This window comes from Danio aesculapii, chromosome 9 (assembly GCF_903798145.1).
Source record: "Danio aesculapii chromosome 9, fDanAes4.1, whole genome shotgun sequence".
Classification (NCBI taxonomy): domain Eukaryota; kingdom Metazoa; phylum Chordata; class Actinopteri; order Cypriniformes; family Danionidae; genus Danio; species Danio aesculapii.
In genome coordinates, this window is record NC_079443.1 from 19867089 (window position 1) to 19888067 (window position 20979).

The 20979-nt window shown below is 38.0% G+C and overlaps 1 protein-coding gene across 1 annotated transcript; it reads right to left on the bottom strand.

The window, feature by feature from the left end:
• Window positions 1–1133: 1133 nt before the first annotated feature.
• Window positions 1134–15455, bottom strand: LOC130234639 (protein mono-ADP-ribosyltransferase PARP4-like). The gene is given in 29 exon segments (XM_056464879.1): window positions 1134–1244; window positions 1350–1430; window positions 1569–1649; window positions 3769–3939; window positions 4023–4122; window positions 4212–4399; window positions 4470–4540; window positions 4689–4896; window positions 5014–5151; window positions 6559–6637; window positions 6761–6798; window positions 6884–7048; window positions 7153–7239; window positions 7326–7457; window positions 7709–7851; window positions 9840–9981; window positions 10080–10263; window positions 10353–10451; window positions 10984–11115; window positions 11216–11367; window positions 11540–11698; window positions 11774–11911; window positions 12007–12165; window positions 12276–12374; window positions 13840–13918; window positions 14025–14139; window positions 14496–14691; window positions 14939–15078; window positions 15345–15455. Coding segments are annotated over 28 exon segments (3573 nt in total). The 5' UTR covers window positions 15065–15078; window positions 15345–15455.
• Between the last annotated feature and the right edge of the window lie 5524 nt (window positions 15456–20979).

A 20979-nucleotide genomic window follows, 5' to 3' on the forward strand; every position in this document is an offset into this window, starting at 1 on the left:
GTACTTTCTCTTGCAAAAAGAAGACGGTGATCTGCTGAGGCAATCTGGTTGGCAGGAGGAGGAGGACAACTGTCTCTCATGAAGTCTCTTCCAGACATTTTGACAGACTGAAAAGAGGAGGAGGAGGAGGAGGAGGAGGAAGAGGAGGTGAAGGAGTCATTGAGAGAGACTTCAGCATTACATGATCACGCAAGGATTGAAACGAGGAGCTGCTCCTGGAGCACCAGCAGGAGGAGGAGGGCTGTCAGCCATGGAGAAAGAAACCCGAGACCTTTCCATAAATCAGAGGTTTGAAGACTGGGATCATCTATTAAGATGTCACACAAGCGGGGAGGAGATGACGGAGGAGGGTGAGAGGGAGGGGGTGGACCACTTGTTATCCTACAAACATTGCTACGAGAACGGCCAGCAAATCCTGCTGAGCCAGCATACAATGCTCCTACACACAAAGAACGCCTGACCACCGGAGGAGAAGTAGGAGGTACAACAAAATCACACTCAAAAAATGTTCCTCCTCCGAATCAACACATAAATGAGCTGGAGTGACTTCTTGAAGAGCAAAACCAACATCAGAAGATAAATCATACTCAATTGCTTCCTCTGAATCCATCTGAAAAACAAATACATTCAAATTATTGCTGTGGACACAGAGAAGCTAAAAAACAAATGAAACAGCTGTGATTGTTAAACCACAACGACTCTATGTTGTTACCATTCATCATCTTCAGCATCAGTAGCTTCAGCCAGTCCATATACGGCAGAATGTCCACATCCTCCTCTGATATGAGTTTAGGGATATCTGTGAATCCAGTGTCAAGCTCATTTGGCTCCGTCAAAGAGCAAACGAGGACATTCATTTTCCATTTTTAAGTGTTCAGCTTGATTCTTAATTAATTCACAACATTTTATTAGAAAAATTCTGACGTTTTGTAAGAGCAAGTGACGACTTGTCTGGCCAGATGGTTTACTATTTCTTTATTATTAATATTAGTATTATAATATTTATGTGTAAACTGTTATAATTCAATAACAACCTACGTACAACAACAAATGAAAAATCAGTGTCAGTATAAGAGTGAATGTTCTGGCCATATCCAGGTGTATAAGCGTGTGTGTGACCTAAACACTCTTAGTTAGCAGTAATCATACCCGCTCTTCGATGGCGACAAAGCTTGTGAACTGAGATAAGATGGAGAATCTTTACTGAGCTCAATGATGAAGGACTTCATCTTTGCTTTCTTCTCCTGATAGAGAAAAAAGCAAATCAATAAAGAAAAGCAAGCATATCGCAAAATTTGGGTTACAAAATTTGCGGTTATATTAGAACACATGCTGCCAAATATTGTAACCTCATGTTCTGCCTCACTGTCGCCTAGAATGCCATCTTCATAGTTTCTGATGATCGCTCTTGCTGTTAACTTGTGAAGAAACTATATATACACACACAAACACACACACGCAGACACACACACACACACACACACACATGCATGCACAAAATCCTCAAACACTTGATGGACATTTGATGAGGTTTCAGATTATATGAATTATTTCAGATGTTCACTTACAGTTCCCTTCGTCTTCTGTAGTTCTGTGGTGGATACCATTGTTTTTTATCTCCTGCCCACTCAATCACCAAACAATGTGGCCTTAAAGAATAATTATAACACAATTATAAACTATAAACAGTAGATCAACTGCATATAAATTACTGTATTATTATTATTACTACATTTAATTATTATTTATTCATCTAAATATCTTTACAGCTTTCTTATTAATGTTACACATTTTGATTGTTTCATAAATTTTCTATAACCAAATTTAATAAATATTGTCTAAATATTTTCCACATATACCTAATTATTTCCATTTTACTCAATTATTTGCAGGATATTTCAGCATTTTCACTTATGACACTATATTATATACTACAGTGCATCCGGGAAGTAGTTCATAGCTCTTCACTTTTTCCACATTTTTCTATGTTACAGTCTTATTCTAAAATGGGTTAAATTTATTTAATTCCTTAAAATTCTACACACACAATAGAGTTTTTTGAAATTGTTGCGAATTTATTAAAAATAAAAAACCTGAAAAATCACATGTACAGAAGTATTCACGGCCTTTGCTCATTACTTTGTTGATGCACCTTTGGCAGCAATTACAGCCTCAAGTTTTTTTTTGAATATGACGCCACAAGCTTGGCACACCTGTCTTGGGAATTTTTGCCCATTCCTCTTTGCAGTACCTCTCAAGTTCTATCAGGTTGGATGGGAAGCGACGGTGTACAGTCATTTTCAGATATCTGCAGAGATGTTCAATAGAATTAAGGTCTGGGCTCTGGCTGGGCCACTCAAGGAAATTTACAGAGTTGTTGGGAAGCCACTTCATTGATACTTGGCGCTTTGGGTCATTGTCCTGCTGGAAGATGAACCGTCGCCCCATTTTGAGGTCAAGAGCACTCTGAAGCAGGTTTTCATTCAGGATGTCCTCTGTACATTGCTGCATTCATCTTTCCCTCTACCCTGACTAGGCTTCCAGTTCCTGCTGCTGAAAAACATCCCCACAGCATGATGTTGCTGCCACCATGCTTCACTGTAGGGATGGTATTAGCCTTTTGATGAGCGGTGCCTGGTTCTCTCCAAATGTAACGCCTAGCATTCACTCTGAAGAGTTCAATTTTAGTCTCATCAGACCAGAAAATTTTGTTTCTTATGGTCTGAGAGTCCTTCAAATTTGCCTTTTGGCAATTTCCAGGCGAGCAGTGACTTCCGTCTGGCCACTCTACCTGACAGGCCTGATTGGTGGATTGCTGCACAGATGGTTGTCCTTCTGTAAGGTTCTCCTCTCCCAGAGAAGAACGCTGAGGCTCAGACAGAGTGACCATCGGGTTATTGATCACCTACCTGACTAAGGCCTTTCTCCCCTGATCACTCAGCTTAGATGGCCGGCCAGCTCTAGTAAGAGTTCCGGTGGTTCCAAACATCTTCCACTTACGGATGATGGAGGCCACTGTGCTCAATGGAACTTTCAGAGCAGCAGAAATTTTCCTGTAACCTTCCCCAGCCTTATGCCTCGAGAAAATCCTGTCTCGGACGTTTACAGACAATTCCTTTGTCTTCATGCTTGATTTGTGCTTTGACATGCACTATCAACCCTGGAACCTTATATAGACAGGTGTATGCCTTTTCAAATCATGTCCAATCAACTGAATTTACCACAGGTGAACTCCAATTAAGCTGCTGAAACATCCCAAGAATGATCAGTAGAAACAGAAAGTACCTGAGCTCAATTTAGAGCTTCACGGCAAAGGCTGTGAATACTTCTGTACATGTGATTTTTCAAGTTTTTTATTTTTAATAAATTTGCAAGAATTTCAAAAAATCTTTTTTTACATAGTCATTATGGGGTATTGTGTGTAGAATTTTGAGGAAATGAATTAATCCATTTTGAAATAAGACTTTAACATTAAAAAATGTGAAAAAAGTGAAGCGCTATGAATACTTTCCTGATGCACTGTACATTTACAGTAATAGATGTACAGTCCTCATGAATAACATTCAGGGATTTTGCTAACTGTTGATTCAGAGTTTTAAACCAGTGCATTGACCATTTTAAATTAAACTCACCAACTCAAACTGCAATACTGAAGAAATATTAAAATATTAAATACTAAAATGTTGCAGTGATGGCCAAATCTCAGCAGATATCGTGATATTATTCATTAGTATCTACAGAACATCAGCATCAGTAAAGCATGTCCACCTGAGTGCAGTGCGGCACAAAGCCGTATACGAGAGTGTGCCAGTCACTGAAGAGGGCATGAAGCTGTGAGGGAGCTTGAACAGGAGGAGGCGCTCTGGGATTAAACTGCTGCCACTTCACTGCCACTGATTTGCAGCCTGGAGATTCCATACGCTGAACCTGAGCGCGCATCTGAAACCACCAGCAAATCTGTTCAGCTCCAGCCTCAGAAACAATGAAGAGATAAAGTTAACAAAAACAACAGCATAAATCACCTTTTCTACCCAAGTGTGTTTCATCTTTGTGTCAAAAAACTCATATGTTCCTCCACCTGCCTGAGCCAAAGCTCTGAGCATATGACGATTAGCGGTCAAGCTAGACAAAGACAAGCACAAGCAAACTCTAGCTTCAGGAACTCAGTGTCAGAGGAAGAGAAACACTAAGAGATTTGTTTAAAGGCAGACCTGAGTCCACAGGTGAAGAGGCGCGTGTGGCAGGAGTTTTCTCTGACCAGCTGTAAGGTCACAGGCTGGTTCTGAACGTGTCCATCAGACAGCAGCAGGACGTTCCTCATGCCCCGGCAGGGCGGCAGCAGGCTTAGGCTCCGGAGAGGACGCCACAGATCAGTGCTGCCACCAGCGCCGCTACACGACTAAAGACAGGACAAATACACTAATACACACAATCACAGTCAACTCTGACTCTCATTAAACTTTACTCACCATAATAAACTTCCTGGCGGCTTCAGACGCCTCATTTAAGGGCACCGGTGCAGGAAAAGCTTCCTTGTAATCTGTTCAAACACACACATTAGAATTGAGAACTGGGATATACTGTCATGCACACACGATCTCTCAGATAAATCACAAATTAATAATGAACTGAAAATGTTGACATGATGATCAGTGAGAGAATATCAGATGCTTTCAGTGAGCACTAACCAGTGCTGAAAGAGATGATGTTGATCTTCAGTGAGCGGTCCCAGAGATTGAGCACTTGAAGGGCAATCCTGCGGGCGTTCAGCATCGCTTCTCCCTGCATAGACTTGGAGGAGTCCAGCAGAATGACCACATCGCTCACACTGGACGATCCTCCAGAAAGAGACAAACCGCTTGACTTGAAGTCTGGATAAAACACCAGCATGCAGGCCTGCAGGGATCAGAAGGATGCATTCATACTTATTTTAATCAGATTGCTTTACAATGTTTAGCAAGATGGGGTGAAATACAAACAACCACGACAGATCGTGACGGATAATTTCTTCACCTGACTGTCTTTATCTGGATGGTTCTCGACCCACATCCTGGGCATGTGGATATTAGAAAGACTGAAGGACACCTGTAACCCGTCAGGTCCAAGACTCTGTCCTGGTAACGTGCTGATCACTGCCTTACAGTCTGTCATCTGAACAGGGAAGACATTAGTACTGTTCATAATGTTCATACCTGAATCTGCTCTTTTACTTTAAAGTACACTCATCAAAAATTAAATTAGTTTTTGCTCCCATTTACATGAGCGAACGCAAAGACCTAAAACGTTTCTATGTCCATAAACGGTCTACTTCTGTCACATATTGTTCACACATTTATCTATATCTGTGTTAGTAAACACTTCTCCTTTGCTAAGATATTCCAACCACCTCACAGGTGTGGCATATTAAAATACTGATTAGACAGCATGATTATTGCACAGGTGTGCCTTAGGCAGGCCACAATAAAAGGTTTGAGAGAGTGTGTAATTCGCATTATGAATGTCCAGAGTGTCCCCCAGAGCAGTTGTCCATAAACTGAATGTGCACTTAATTACTATAAGCCATCTTTGAAGTTTTTTTGAAGAATTTGGCAGTACATCAACTAGCCTCACTATCGCAGACCACGTGTAAAGCCCAGGTCCTCTACATTTAGCATCTTCACCTACAAGATCATTTGAGACCAGCCACCTGGACAGCTGCTGTAACAATCGGTTTGAATAACCAAAGAATTTCTGCACAAACTGTCAGAAGCTTTGTCAGGAAAGCTCACATGCATGCTTGTTGTCCTCATTGGGATCTCAATCTGATTGTTATTGTAACTGACTTGAGTGGGCAAATGCTCACATTTGATGGTACTTTGAAGAAGTGTTCTTTTTAGAAACAAATCCTGTTTTTTACTGTACAGGGAAGATCTGATATGACATATGGGTGAGTGGTTTGCTCACCATTTGAATCCAGTGGCCCATGGTGGCAGTTATGGTATGAGCAGGTGTGGGTTAAACAACGAACACAGCTGCATGTTATTGATGGCATTTTGAATGCACAGAGATACCACAATGAGATCCTGGGGGCCATTGTTGTGCCATAGATCCACTAACATCGCCTCATGTTGCAGCAGGATAAGCTGCAGCCTAATGTTGCAAGGATCTGCACACAATTCCTGGAAGCAGAAAACATCCCAGTTCTTGCATGGCCAGCATACTCACTGGACACTCACTGTTTGCGATGCCCTGGATTGGAGTATACAACAGTGTGCTCCAGTACCTGCCAATATCCAGCAACATCACACAGCCATTGTAGAGGCTTGAACCACCAATCAACAGCTCACAATCAACAACCTGTTCAACTCTATATGATGGAAATGTGTTACACTCTGCATGAGGTCACACTAGAGACTGACTGGTTTTCTCTCTCCCCCCTCCCCCACCTCCCTTAATAACAAAGATTTAGACAAACGTGTGAACAATAGAAACGGTCTTTGCCCACAAAAAATTGAATTGCATTTATATTTTTGTTGAGAGTATTTCTGTAAGAAAATGTACAAAGAGTAAATTAATAACCTTGGTTTTGATGCGGTGTGAACAGTTTAAGTTGATGATCTCATAAGGCATTTCAATGGACATAGACAGAGAAAACTCCCTGAAGAATAAACAAAACATTAAAGAAACATCATGTGGTTTGTGACATTAAATATTTCACTTTTCTCTTGTTTCTCCACAGCAGTTTAATCTTCAGTGAACTTCCAGCATTTGAGACTCTCACCCCTTTAACTCCGACAGGCCAATCTTTTCAACAGTTGTCTGAAATACAACACAACTCTCTGTCAGAACACTGAAATGAACAGCGGGCAAAACATGTTTTCAATGACAACAGCGAAAGACCAACCTGAGTTGTCTGGTTAAGGGCGGCGCTCTCTTGCCATGGTGCCACGCTGCCAGACAGTGAGAAGACTATAGAGCCCGATCTCACCACCAGCTCAGTGATGAACGTCACCTTGATCAAAACTGAGGCTCCAGGAGGAAGATTCCCCACGCTGATAGTAAACACATCCTGATCACATAAACACATGAGACAAACATTCCTGTTCATTTCAGCCACACAGCAGTTATTATTATGATTAGCTCATCTGTAGGAAATGATGTTCAGGAGCTCACAGGTGCATCCTGGTCCATCAGGTAGGCTCCATGACCTTTCTCTATAGCTTGCTTGTACTCCTTACGGGCCTGCTCTTTTTCCTTTACCTACAGGACAAAGAAACATGTAAAATGAACAGAAAATAGCTTTAAATATCAGAGGCTGAACATGACAAGATGTAAACGATTTGCACCTTTCCAATGACGTGTTTTCCATTAATAAAGGCTTCAAATCCACACACTGCTGCCGTCTCCTCCAGTGGAAAGACAAACTTTGCTTCAATGGGAACAGCACTCTGGTTTGTGTAGGTCTGAAAAATGATGACCTGATGACAGAGCAGAAAAAAATTAACAGTCAGCTTATGAAACAAATACCACCAACATTCACAGTTGTTAGTTTGTAGTTACAATATTTTAGGTATTTTGGTTTGGTAAAGGGTTTGATTTCAGCTCTTGAGTTCTTGATGTTTTTGTTCTCATGGCTTTAAATGTGCCCATCGCTGGCTTGTTTTAGCTCTATTTTCTGATTTTGTCTTGTGTGAAAGGAATCCTTTTGCCTCTGTGAGAAAGAACACACCTCACCCATCAGGTCCACCAATTTGCACTTCACATTGACAGCCTGTAGAGGAAGTTTCTGACCACTGCTGTCCAGCAAACCTGCATTCATCTCCTCTAGAGGATTCTTAGTGGACTCCAAACCCTCACTGTCATCACTGGACACTAGTTACATGAATGAACAAAAAAACAGTTTACTGTAAATTAACAGCGCAAATTACAGTATATCATTTATATATACTGAGCATCAAATCATCACAAGGAATGATTTCTTTCCACCATGTCAATGAATTTCAATTATTTTAATATTAGAAATTACAGATTGAAGATGGATATAATTATTCTAAACCACAAGTAAATATAACAATAAATATAACCACTATGATAAGAATGACAATTATTATTAGTAGTGTTATTTATATTTACAAATATCTCATTTTTAATTGCAAAATAATTATCTATAAATCTATATAATGATATATTTACCTGCACACAAGTTTATATTTACCCAGTGTAAATATGCTCTTCATTGTATTATAAGACTTTACTCTCATCACCAGGGCTTTACATTAACACTGCCAGGTTATTCACTCGCTTACAGCTGAGGTGATGTGCGCGACTGTTTAAAACGCATGCGCGCTCCTGTTTCCTTTCACGAAGCAACTGTGTCAAGAAACACAACTGATGCGATCGGTTCTCTTTCAAATAGACTAGACAAAAAGTGATGAACATGCACCCACAGTTTTGCTGCTTTCAAGATTTCCAGAGTTGACTTATTGTAAGCAGCGCCAGTTGCTTTCGCTTTAACCATTCTTTGAACAGATTATTTATGGGTCTAACATTACCCGTGTGTGTGATCATCCTTTCATTATCAGACGATATGTTTTTTCCATGCTTTCTTTTGCTTTGATATGGTTCAATTATCATTTTTTGCAATAATATTGCTTTAATGGGAGATTTACTCCCCATTTATGTGTAGTTAACTTGCGATCTGGGACCTTTAGCCAGGACAGATTACTGTGGATATGTTTTGTTAAATAGAAAGTATAGTATACAGCTATATTTTGCTTGTTTTGACTCATTTAAAATTTGCGGCTAAGAAATAATTAATTGTTTATGTTTGGTGTGGTCAAAGATAAATTTGGTAAATCTTTCATTTTGAGCTCTGAAAATTATGTGAAATAAAACTCATTGTAATACTATGAAACCACGACCCATTTGCTCATGATTATTGAGCAAGCTCATACACAACACACAGTAAAATGAATGAGGAGGCATGTGGACATAACGCAAAATCTAAATCTAGTAATTTTAGCATGTCAAAGGCATATTTATGTGTAAAAAAATATTTTCCCAACAATAAAATTAGAAACTACTAGCCACAGTGGCTGGTGATCAAAAAAGTTAATGTCAAGCCCTGCCTTTTGTTTGAGTTCATGGAACACACAAGTGATATGTCTATATGACTGAACAACACTAACCAAGCAAACCTGCCTTTGGAAAGTCCGTAATGATGCGTCACTGTGTTGGTGAATTGGGTGCTGGTGAACACTGGACCTAATTTCCCCACTGTCAGCTACAATTATCCCTCCCAATTCAGTCAGGAATCTTCAGATGACACTTTGATGACGAGTTATGCTTCAAAGAGTGCATAATCATGCAGGTTAGCACTTTACAACATCAGAAAAATCTGACCCATCCTCACTGAGCATTTGGCACAGATTCTTTTCCAAGTGTAAGGCAATTTCTAGACTAGAGTACAGTAATGCTCTTGTAATGCTTCTTGCATCATCTCTTGTAAAACCACCCTAAATGCTCCAAAATGTGGCAGGCTGGATTGTTTTCAACAAGCCCATGTCAAATATTTCTTCATCTCCCTGCACTGGATACAAGTTGAAGCTTGCAAGCTTTGTATTAGTGCCACTTGATGTGAAGTGTAGGATAAATTAATTGATCTCTTCATGATTATACGTAACTTTGGATACTACTATCTGCTATCACCCAAATGGGCTACAACATCATGGAATTAATTGTATAAACAAATTAATTGAACCTAACTGACAGCTCTGGTTAAAACACATTCCACCTGATATAAAAGCTGGTAATGGTCTCTATCCGCATGTCCTGTTCACTGGATGTTGCTCAATACTTACAGATGTCAGTCGGTGTGTCTGAGAGCTCCACAAAGGTACTGATTTGAGGCTGGAAGTCTTTTAACTCATCCTCCTTCAGAGTGAACTGCACCACATACTTCAGTCTGATCTGCTCTGTGTTAAACACCACAAACTCATCGTCCTGTACAATATAAGCCAAAACACAAACCCAAAGGTCACATTAGATCCCAAAAACACAAGCAGAGAATTAAGTACACAGAAAAAGACTATGGAAAGCACCTCAAATTCAGAGAGTCTGTTGTGCGAGCGGTGGACTCCATGTACGCTGTGGAAGCCATCAGGAGCACAAGTCAAACTGGTGTCTTTCTTCAGCAGGTCTTTGCACCGACCCAACGCCACTTCACACACCAACAGCAGCCGAGAGCCGTCAGTTACACTGGGCTTGGAGTATTTCACACTGGTCCTTTAACACAGAAGAATTTTAATGACTGGATACATCTGCACTTGTTAAGTGTTAAATTAAAAGAATGAGAAATGCACAAGGCCACTGACTTTAGAGAGTCACTGAAGTAGATTCCTCCTCCAAGATTCCCGATATCCGTCCGCTCAATTCCATGCAGTTTCACTCCAACCATGGGCAGCAGCAGACCTCTACACAAAATATTTAATCAAAAATGTACATTAATTCAATGACTTATTAATAAATCAAATTAATTACATATAATATATTATTTAATTAGAAAATTTCAGATATACATGCAGGACTTTGGAGGCACATGTACTAAACCCCACACAAATTAAAGAATACTGACAAAGCTGCTCATTTCTGTAATAGCCAAGTATAATGATTTGTAAAACAGTGCATTAGGACACAAAACAAGCAGAGATTATGATGAACATGTGTTTGTTTCTACTAAAAACACCAAAGGAGGGACTATTTTGGCTGTTAACCAATGGCCAGTTAATATACCAGTTAACTGATTACCAGAACTGTTAAATCATGTGAATCACATTGACCCATAATGTATATTTAACTGTACATGCCAATTTTAAAACAGTTTTACTGTTTACTTCACACTGACATTCAAGTTATTTCTTTTCATTAGCTTATGAAACAGTAGCCATGTACATACCAAGGAAATAATTCGCTTCCACATTGAGAATCAGGTGGATTTGCTCTTACCGTGACAGTATTCCAACCAAACTACTGGGACTAGTGGAGTGGAGGAGGGGCTTAATGTTGCCTAACTCCTGCCTAAACATCTGAAGCTCCACCCCTCTGCTGACACGCAGAATCTGCTGAATCTGAACAGGCCTGTAATTGATACAAGTTTAACATAATTTATATTATGTAAATACTTGCACATATCAACTATGACTGAAAAAAGACCAGAAATCATCACAGTCCAGTTTACCTGTCCTGAAGCAGTTTAGAAACTGCATGAAACTCAGGGTTTTCTGGTGGGACAAAGTCAATGCTGCACCTCAGAGCTCGATACTTTCCCAGAGACGATGGCGACGGGCTTCCCAGAGTGGCTTCACTCACATTCACAATATCTCTGATCAGCTGGAGACCACAGGAAAATGTGAAGTTCATGTTTTTATTGTTCAACAACAGCCTCGTGGTGAAATACCCCAGTAAATGACATTATTGTCATGAGCAGTATATTGTAACACCAAAGTCTTAATGGTCCTGATGTAGAATAACAAATGTAATACTATGTTGGTTTACACATTACCTGACAAAGGTCTAGTTTCTGAGACACAAGCTTGTGTTTGGACGGAGGGTCGATCATTCTGAGGGGCAGGAGTATGTTGACCTCCTCTAGCAGGGCTTTGGCTTCATCCTCGTTCTGAGTCTTTTGTGCCTGCAGTAACAATCCTTCCACCCTGCTCACCTGCAACAACACAGAGACCTTTAACACACTGTAGTAAACAAACCTAACATTCACTGTGTGAACGCTCATGCTCACATCATTGAGGCTGATTCTGGACACGGGGACTGTCAGGATGTTATTAAGAGAACCGAGAGCTTCAGTCCAAATCAGCTCCATGAAGACACCAACTTCCTTTGATAATGTGCTGCAGTTCAGTCTCTCCTCCAGCAGAAGCTGTGAATCAATCAGTCACACACACACATATTTCACACATATTAGACACACATAATACAGAAATCACACACATTAAAATAGATGTTTGTGTTTACCTGCTGCAGGCTGTAAGATGCCAAGCGCTCAACCTCAGCAGGAAGTGTGTGTGTCTTTGTGAATCCCTGAGTCTCCATGTCCTTCATCAGCATCAGATAAGCTTCCACAGCATCTTCAGACGTCTCACAGAAAACAAGCTTGTCCTGGACCACTGCAGTCTATAGTGAGAGAGAGTCCGTCAGCACAAGAGCACAAGATTCAGTTCCTACAGTACAATCAGACTCAAATAGGAACTCTTTACAATAATAAACAACTTTCAAGACCAAACCTCAGCTTCACACAACACTGAACACAGCACACGATACTGCTGGCCTGCTCGTCCATTGACACTCTGCAGCTCCAAAACAGACAAAGTCTTGGGTTTGACCTGTAACACAATCAAACAGTTTTAAACTGGTGATGGCTACAATAATCACTTCTAGAAAGAAGTGTTAAAGGGGTTATTTTTAGTAATTTAAGTATTCCCCTGAATTATTTAGCCGGTTAGTTTCAATAAATTGTTATTTTTGATCTCTAATACGTACAGCATGATTTATAGTGAATGGAAATATTGCACTGAAAAAAATAATAGAAAAGCATTGCAATGCTATAGTACAGTTGAAAAACACACTGTCACTTTTATACAGATTATGCACTGATACAGTTTTTTAGAACTGAATGAAGGAGTTTTAATAATTGCCATATTTCTGGAGCAGACAGTGTGTGTGCATCTCTCTGCTTCAATTTGCTACACTAGGCAAGCTAAAAACCTTTTCCATTTAAAATTATCCACAGAACAGTATACTGATAAAGGAACATGCAGAAGCTGTTTTAAAGTCTGCCTGTTTGGTGCTCAGTGATCTGTCAGAGGCCAACAGTTCAAGTAGTATTTAGACTGACCGGTCACTTTATTAGGTAAACCTGTCCAGCTGCTCGTTAATGCAAATTTTTAATCAGCCAATCACATGGCAGCAACTCAATGCATTTAGGCAGGTACACATGGTCAAGACGATCTGCTGCACGTCAAACCGAGTATCAGAATGGGGAGGAAAGGGGATTTCAGTGACTTTGAACGTGGCATGGTTGTGGCATGATGCCAGACAGGCTGGTCTGAGTAATTCAGAATCTGCTGATCTACTGGGATTTTCACGCACAACCATCTCTAGGGTTTACAGAGAATGGTCTGAAAAACAGAAAATATTCAGTGAGCGGCAGTTCTGTGGGCGCAAATGCCTTGTTGATGCCAGAGGTCAGAGAAGAATGACCAGACAGGTTGCAGCTGATAGAACAACAGTTACAACCGAGTTATGCGGAAGAGCATCTCTGAATGCACAACATGGCCAACCTTGAGGCTATGTCCATCCCTTTATGGTGTACCCATCACAGTGTACCCATCTTCTGATGGCTACTTACAGCAAGATAACGCATCATGTCATAAAGCGCGAATCATCTCAGACTGGTTTCTTGAACATGAGAATGAGTTCACTGTACTCAAATGGCCTCCACAATCACCAGAACTTAATCCAATAGAGCATCATTGGGATATGGTGGAATGGAAGATTCACATCATGGATGTGAAGCAGACAAATCTGCAGCAACTGCGTGAGGCTATCATGTCAACATGGATCAAAATCTCTGAGGAATTTTCCAGTACCTTGTTGAAACTATGCAACAAAGTATTAAGGCAGTTCTGAAAGCAACCCAGTACTAGTAAGGTGTACCTAATAAAGTGGCTGGTGAGTGTAGGTTATTGAGATTTAAGACATAAAGTTTGTGTTGTGACAACAACCGGCTCTTTTATTAACATACCAATGTAAATTATGATAATGTGAATAATGCATGAAGTTGCTCACCTTTTCAAAAACCGAATACTTGGCCACTTGAAAAAATGAAGGGAATTCAGGCAAGTCATGGTCAGCACCTTTGTACACTCTGAAAAGGGTAAACGAAAAAATATATTTAGTTAAACAAGCACATCGAAATAAGAAACAATGGACTATTGAACAGCTACTGACAGTGACAAAGAACAACAGCACACCTGAACCTGCCAGGACGAGGTCCACCCTTCTCAAGAATCTCAACCTCTGTGTTTGGGAGATTAGACTGACCTTTGAACTTTTTTTTTTCTAGTATCTTGGTTGACACTATAACCCCTTTTTCAGAGAAAAAAACAACATCATTACATGATTTAATCACACTTAATAGTGCTTTACTCACAGCTGCAGTCTCAAATATATTTCTCAACAAAATGTAATGCAACAAAAACATACAGTATACAAATACTGAACCACACCCTTTTAGCAAACACAGCTTAGCTACCATAGATACAATTTGCTTAAAACAAACATCTGTTCAACACGTATTTGGTTGGTAAGTCAATAATTAATCTTCCAAACACAACTGCAATCTGAGGAAGTGCTATGAATAAAAAATCCATACACTAGTATGACCACAGAAACAATCAGTGATCATGAACTCCTACATGAGGAAGTTAAATCTCCTACTGTACCTGGGGAAGAGAGGGATTCATAGGTTGGATTTGACAGCTGTGTGGCCAAATCATGCTCCGTCAAAGGCAGAAGATGTCCTTCATCCAGACAGCTCCACACATACTGCGTCCCAACCACCGGGATCTGGAGCTTCTGGATGCTGCGCTGCCGGTTGCTGCTCAGGTCATTCACACTGCTGGTGACCACAAAAGAGCACTGGAGAAGATATAAAGAGGTCACATGCCACATATCAGCCTTTTAATGACTCAATTTAGATTCAATATGAACATTAGCTTTACAAATCCTGTGTTCTTATTGTAGCTGTTAGAAAACAAAGCATAAAATGACTCCTTTGAAACCTGCTTTATTTATATCCAAATTACTGTTTATTGTTGGCTTTACTGGCCTTAGCTTTTTAGCAGAAGAAAGAAAGGAATGAATGATAGAAATTGAAAAAATGAACCTCTTTGTTGATGATATAGGAGATGTTTCCTCCATTCTCCAGAAGAGCTGATTTCAGCTTCTGCTTCTCTTTAAAAGGCACATTCTTCACATCAAACACCACAGTACAGTTTCCAAACACTGTCATGATGCTGTCAGTGTCTGAACATGAAGAGAAAATGACTGCATTTAAACCTACAATATCAATCAGGCATGAACTCTTTAAAACTATAACATTTCTTCTATTTTCTGGTTAACCCTAATTAATAAACACATTTAAAATAGTATTTATTTGGCATAAAACACGTTAAATTGTCTCTCTTTTTATTTAAAGAAATGTCACAATCCTAGTTAATGATACAACTGCTGTTGCTATCTCGCTTGATAGTGTTGTTGTCATGTCATTAGCTGTCGAAAGAGCAACTTACCGTGTAAGAAGTTAGATGAGCTCTGACACGTTAAGATTTTAAGAATATACAGCTATATGTAAAGATAGAAGACGCGAATGATTTGGTGTGTGAAGTTCAGTAAAGAAATGCTTCCTGATTCACATTTACAGTAAAAACACGCCCACATTCCCCTGTAATAAAAAAACATACAACGAGCTCCATCCAGTGGCAGAACCCTCCTTACTAAATACACCTTTAAAACTTGTTTTTAAAAATCCTTTAAATCAGATTAGATTTGAGTTTTTTTCTAAAACTTTTGTTCTTTTTAAAATTTTTACAAACAAATCGATACATCTATCGTGCTAATTATGTGAATATTTTTTTGTTTTGTTTTATATAACTGACAAAATGGGCGTCACTGTGACTCAGTGGTTAGCACTGTCGCCTCAAAGCAAGACAGTCGCTGGTTTAAGTCCCGACTGGGCTAGTTGGCATCTCAGTGTGGTGTTCTTCCAGTGTTTGCATGGGTTTCTGCTCCAGTTTCTCCCACAGTCCAAAGACATGCGTGAATTGAATAAACTAAATTGTCTGTAATGTATGAGTGTGTGTGTGTGTGTGTGTGTGTGTGTGTGTGTGTGTGTGTGTGTGTGTGTGTGTGTGTGAATATGGATGTTTTGCAGTACTGGGTTGAAGCTGGAAGGGCATCCACTGTGTAAAACATATGCTGGATAAGTTGGCGGTTCATTCCGCTGTGGCGACCCCTGATGAATAAATGGACTAAGCTGAAGAAAAATGATTTAAATTTTAGTGATTTTTGGGGAAATAAAACAATATTTGTAGTGTACTTCAACTAAATCATGAAATTCCTTAATTTAACAAATGTTAGTAGTGGATATTTCATCTTTTCACCTTTTGTTTGCCTCACCTCAGTCTGCGTGTCAGTGATGAACATTTTACGACTTTACAGTAGGTTACATTGTAACATGCTGATAACAGACCCATATCAAAGGTCTCTGGTCTGCGATAGCAAATATTTAAATAACTGATTTCATCAAAAAAGAGAAGCCTATGCAAATTTGCAGGGCAACACCATGTCCATTAATTAAGTAATTGTAATTATTTAAAAAAATAACCCAAATTACTTCATAAAACCCCATTTTATTTTTCACATCTTGAACAGTGATCAGATTTGGCCTACTTCTGTTTAAAGGAATGGTTCACCCAAAATAGTTGTACTAGTATATTTAGGGGGCTCATTTTTATTTTCTTATTAGAAAATTCAATAATATTTGAGCTTAAATGGTGGTCTAAAGATTTATAATCAGGTGCCAATAGCTTTTGAGAGTAAAAAAATGCAACAAAATAAAGGGCTCATAACATATTTAGCTGAAATTGAGAAAAAGTCAATGGCCTATTAAAGCGATATGTAGATCACATAGAAATATAGTGCATTTTGATTACAATGTATAGGACAAAGAAAATTGTAGTTCAAGATTACACTTTGACTTGATTGTCTCAAACACTTGTATGATGCTTTCAATGTCTGAACATGAAGAAAAACGACTGCATTGAAACCAATATCAATAACACATATAATAACAACTATTCTTCTATTTTCTTGTTAACACTAATTAACACCTTTAAAATAGTCTTTAAAATAGTACTTATGTGCCATGAAACACATTAGATTATCTTTCTTGTAGATTGCACATTTTAGGTAATAACTTGATGGCCTCAAACACTGTCATGATGCTGTCAGTGTCTGAACATTACCAACTTGATTGTCTCATCAGATTGATTGTTTTGTACAATTTCGGTATAAAATAAGAAGAGGAATAAATTACATTGTATTCTGTTCAGTCAACAACATTAAGTATATAAAGGTTTATGTTTTGTGCAATACAATTATTTCTTCAAGTCTACATCAATATTTCTTATATCTATCAAAGTAGTCTAAAATTAAAAGGATTTCCACAATAATTGAAGTGACTGAAATAATGGCTGAAAATGCAACTTTATCAGGATACATGACATTTTAATATACATATAGTTGTATAATGTATTATGTGTATGAATTATGTGTACAGTCTTATGTGTATAGTTCTACACTGTAAAACCCAATAAGTTAAGGCAACTCAAACCGATTGCTACAAACCATTTGAGATAAAAAAAACAAATCTATATGAGTACTGTGAACTTCCTCCATATAAGTTGAAGTAATGAGGTATTTAATTAACTCATTACCTTCAACACTGAGTTCTAAACTCTTTTCAAATGAGCAGAATTAACTTTCAGTCAATTTTGAGTTAACTACACTCATTTCATTTGATAAAGTTGACTGTTGGGTTTTACAGTGTAATAATACTATATAACACAATAGGCAAATCAAATAAATGTAGCCTGGCTAGACTAAGACTTATTTCAAAGAACAAAATAGAAACTAGAAAATCTTGCAGATCCCATATATTTGAACAAAAATGTATATGTGCTATCTCAGGCTGTTTTCTGTCTCAGCTGAAAATGGTCAACCTCTTCAAGAAAATGTAGGGTCAAGCGCTTATTACACAGTTATTGTGACAAAGGTATTTCGGCTCCATAACAAAAACAATAGTAAATAAATGCTAACTTTCAACTACAAAAAATGGTTTCCATTCATCTGTTTCTATCTAACATTTGTTATACATAGTAGATTGAGAAAAGTGATTGGATTTGCTGTTGTGGTATTACAAAACCATTTTTAATGCATGTGTTCATTTACTGGGGCGGATTTGGTGATTTGGGGGCCCTGAGCAATTCCAGACATGGGATCCAAAAGTTCTAAAATGCACCTTTTGTACTTTAATTTATTTTTAATTGATCAATTTAGCAGTTTTACACCTTTTCTACATCTTGTCTTGATGCTAAATAATAATAACAACATTTAAAGCATCTTGTAAAACCTTTTAAATGATTTGTTTTCTGAATGGATTCACAACTAAAAATGATATATAAATTATTTCGTTTTTAAAACTAAATCTTTGCCTAATTTAACTGCTGGATTGCTCCATGATTGATGGTGGGGGGTACATTTGCGCAGATGTAATAAACATTAAACTTTTTTTTTTTTACACACTCAACATACAAAATATGACAGAAAATGATATATAATTTATAGATATAATTTATACTTCTAGATATTTATTTGGGGGACCTCAGAGTTCCTGGAGCCCTAAGCGGCTGCTTACCTCGCTTATTGGTTAAATCCGCTTCTGTTCCTTTATGAAAATGATCCATTAACTACAAATAATTCACATACATCCAAACACACACAATAAAGAAAAAAGAATTGTTAGTCATGGTATTTCTTGTCAGATCATGGTTACTATTAACTATCAATTTAATAAATCATGAACTTTGAAATTGAAACTGAACCATTTTTCATGAATCACTGTTACATGTATTTTATTAAATATTAATAAACTTTGATTCACAATTTTATGCTGCTCGTAATTTACTCTGCTTAACAATTTATCCTGGGAGTTAATACACAAACATTCACATCGTACATTGTTCTTTTTTGCATGTTTGCATTAAGTGTTAGTGGCGATGACTGGATGAACGCAGCATAAAAATTCACATAAAAGCTTTAGTAAAAAGTTCAATAAATCTAAATAGTGGTTAAATATATATTTGTTATAAATATGGGCTGTTTATTCTTGCATTGTCACAGCTGAAATTTCAGGATTATTACTTCAGTCTTTGAGCCATATGACACTTCTGATTGGTAATCTGATGGGCGGTTTATCATCAGTGTATAAAAACAGCTGTGCTGTGGGGTATTTTTGGCATTAACTGGTATTTTGTTCAGTATTCTTTAATTTATGAAAGGCAATAAACAATAAACAACATTTATTTTAATTAATAGAAATTGTTGTTAGCATTATAAATGTCTTATAGCGACACCTTCGACTGATTTAGTAAATCTTTAATTTCTCTAAACTTTAAATTGGCAATGTCTATCAGCATATTTAAGGGACATTCTACCAGAAACGTTCATTTTCACTTATAAAATATGTGACAGGGCCTGATTTAAGCTCATCGTCCACAAAAAAAATCATACAAAAACAAGCATAAAATCATACAATTCAATGATAGAACTCATCCTTGTCATCACTGTCAGCTTCTCCTCTGTCAAATGCTAACTTCCGAGTCATAACCTTAAAGGTGTATTGCACGCATTTTATGTTAAATTTAATGCAAATGTGGCAGAACTGACAGAAACATGGAGATGATTGTAAATTTATTTGTATTATATATCTGTGTATTTATTTGTAGAATTTATTTACAATTGCATGTTTTAAATCAATTGATGTGAATGATAACAACTTAACCTTGCTGTTTCTGAAGTTCTGATTTCTAAATATCATTATTTAGCATAATATCATTATTTAGCATTAGCATAACAGAACTATTAAGTTGGGCTGAGGACAAGGACAATAACAGGGTATTTGTAAAGTGTTTTTTAAAGAAGAATAAAAATCTGAGAACCAAATGAATGACATATTCCTTTACAAAACAACTCACAGAAATCAACTATCAGTCCATTTTAGACATTTTTGGGATGAAACACATTTTATTCACTGTATTTATGTTTTTATTTCAGGTACGTTTCTGGTCAAATGTCCCACACACCTAAATTGCCAGTTAAAATCCTGGTGTCACTGTGTTTTACAGTAAAGTGTTGTTTCATGGTGCTGAATTAAAATTGATGGTGTAAAGAGGATCCTCTGACTGGTGTAATAATTGAAAACCTGCCCTGTCCTCAGTAACACTAGTGCGACATACATCCGGGACATTTTACATGGTGCGCGCTTCAGTCAGCTAAAACTTTTCTCACGGACGATATCTTATTTCAGTCAACACGAGAAGTATTGAACCAAACCGTGTGTTTTAGATTCATTCATTCATTCATTTTTTTTTTCGGAGTAGTCCCTTTATTAATCTGGGGTTGCCACAGCGGAATGAACTGCCAACTTATCCAGCATATGTTTTACGCAGCGGATGCCCTTCCAGCCGCAACCCATCACTGAGAAACCCATTCACACACATATACTATGGTCAATTTTAGCATATTCACCGATACCACATGTCTTTGGACCTGTGGGGGAAACCGGAGCACCCGGAGGAAAACCACGCGAACAACAATCAAACTCCACACAGAAATGCCAACTGATCCAGCCGAGGCTCGAACCAGCGACCTTCTAGCTGTGAGGCGATTGTGCTACCCACTGCACCGCGTCACCTTGTTAACACTTTTGAAAATGTTAATTTAACTCTGGCCAGTGTGGATTGTATATACACCGGTAAAGTGTTGAAATTAACTCTCTCAGAGTTGAATTAACACTGTCGATTTTGCGGTGCATAAATATAAATAGGAGTCTATTGCTATAAACATTTATAACATATCATAAGGTCCAAATGGTGTTCCAATTACAAACTATTGAAAACCAGCTTCATTAGATTAAATAATGAATATTTAGAAAAAACATATTTTGTTCAGCATGCATAAAAAAAGAATCAAAACAAAAGTAAATGACCTTTTTATATAAAACAAAAAAAAAATGAATATAAAGAGCATAAAATAGTATGCTTAAAAAAGTGAAATGCCCTTAATATGCTACATCTGTTTTTCGGC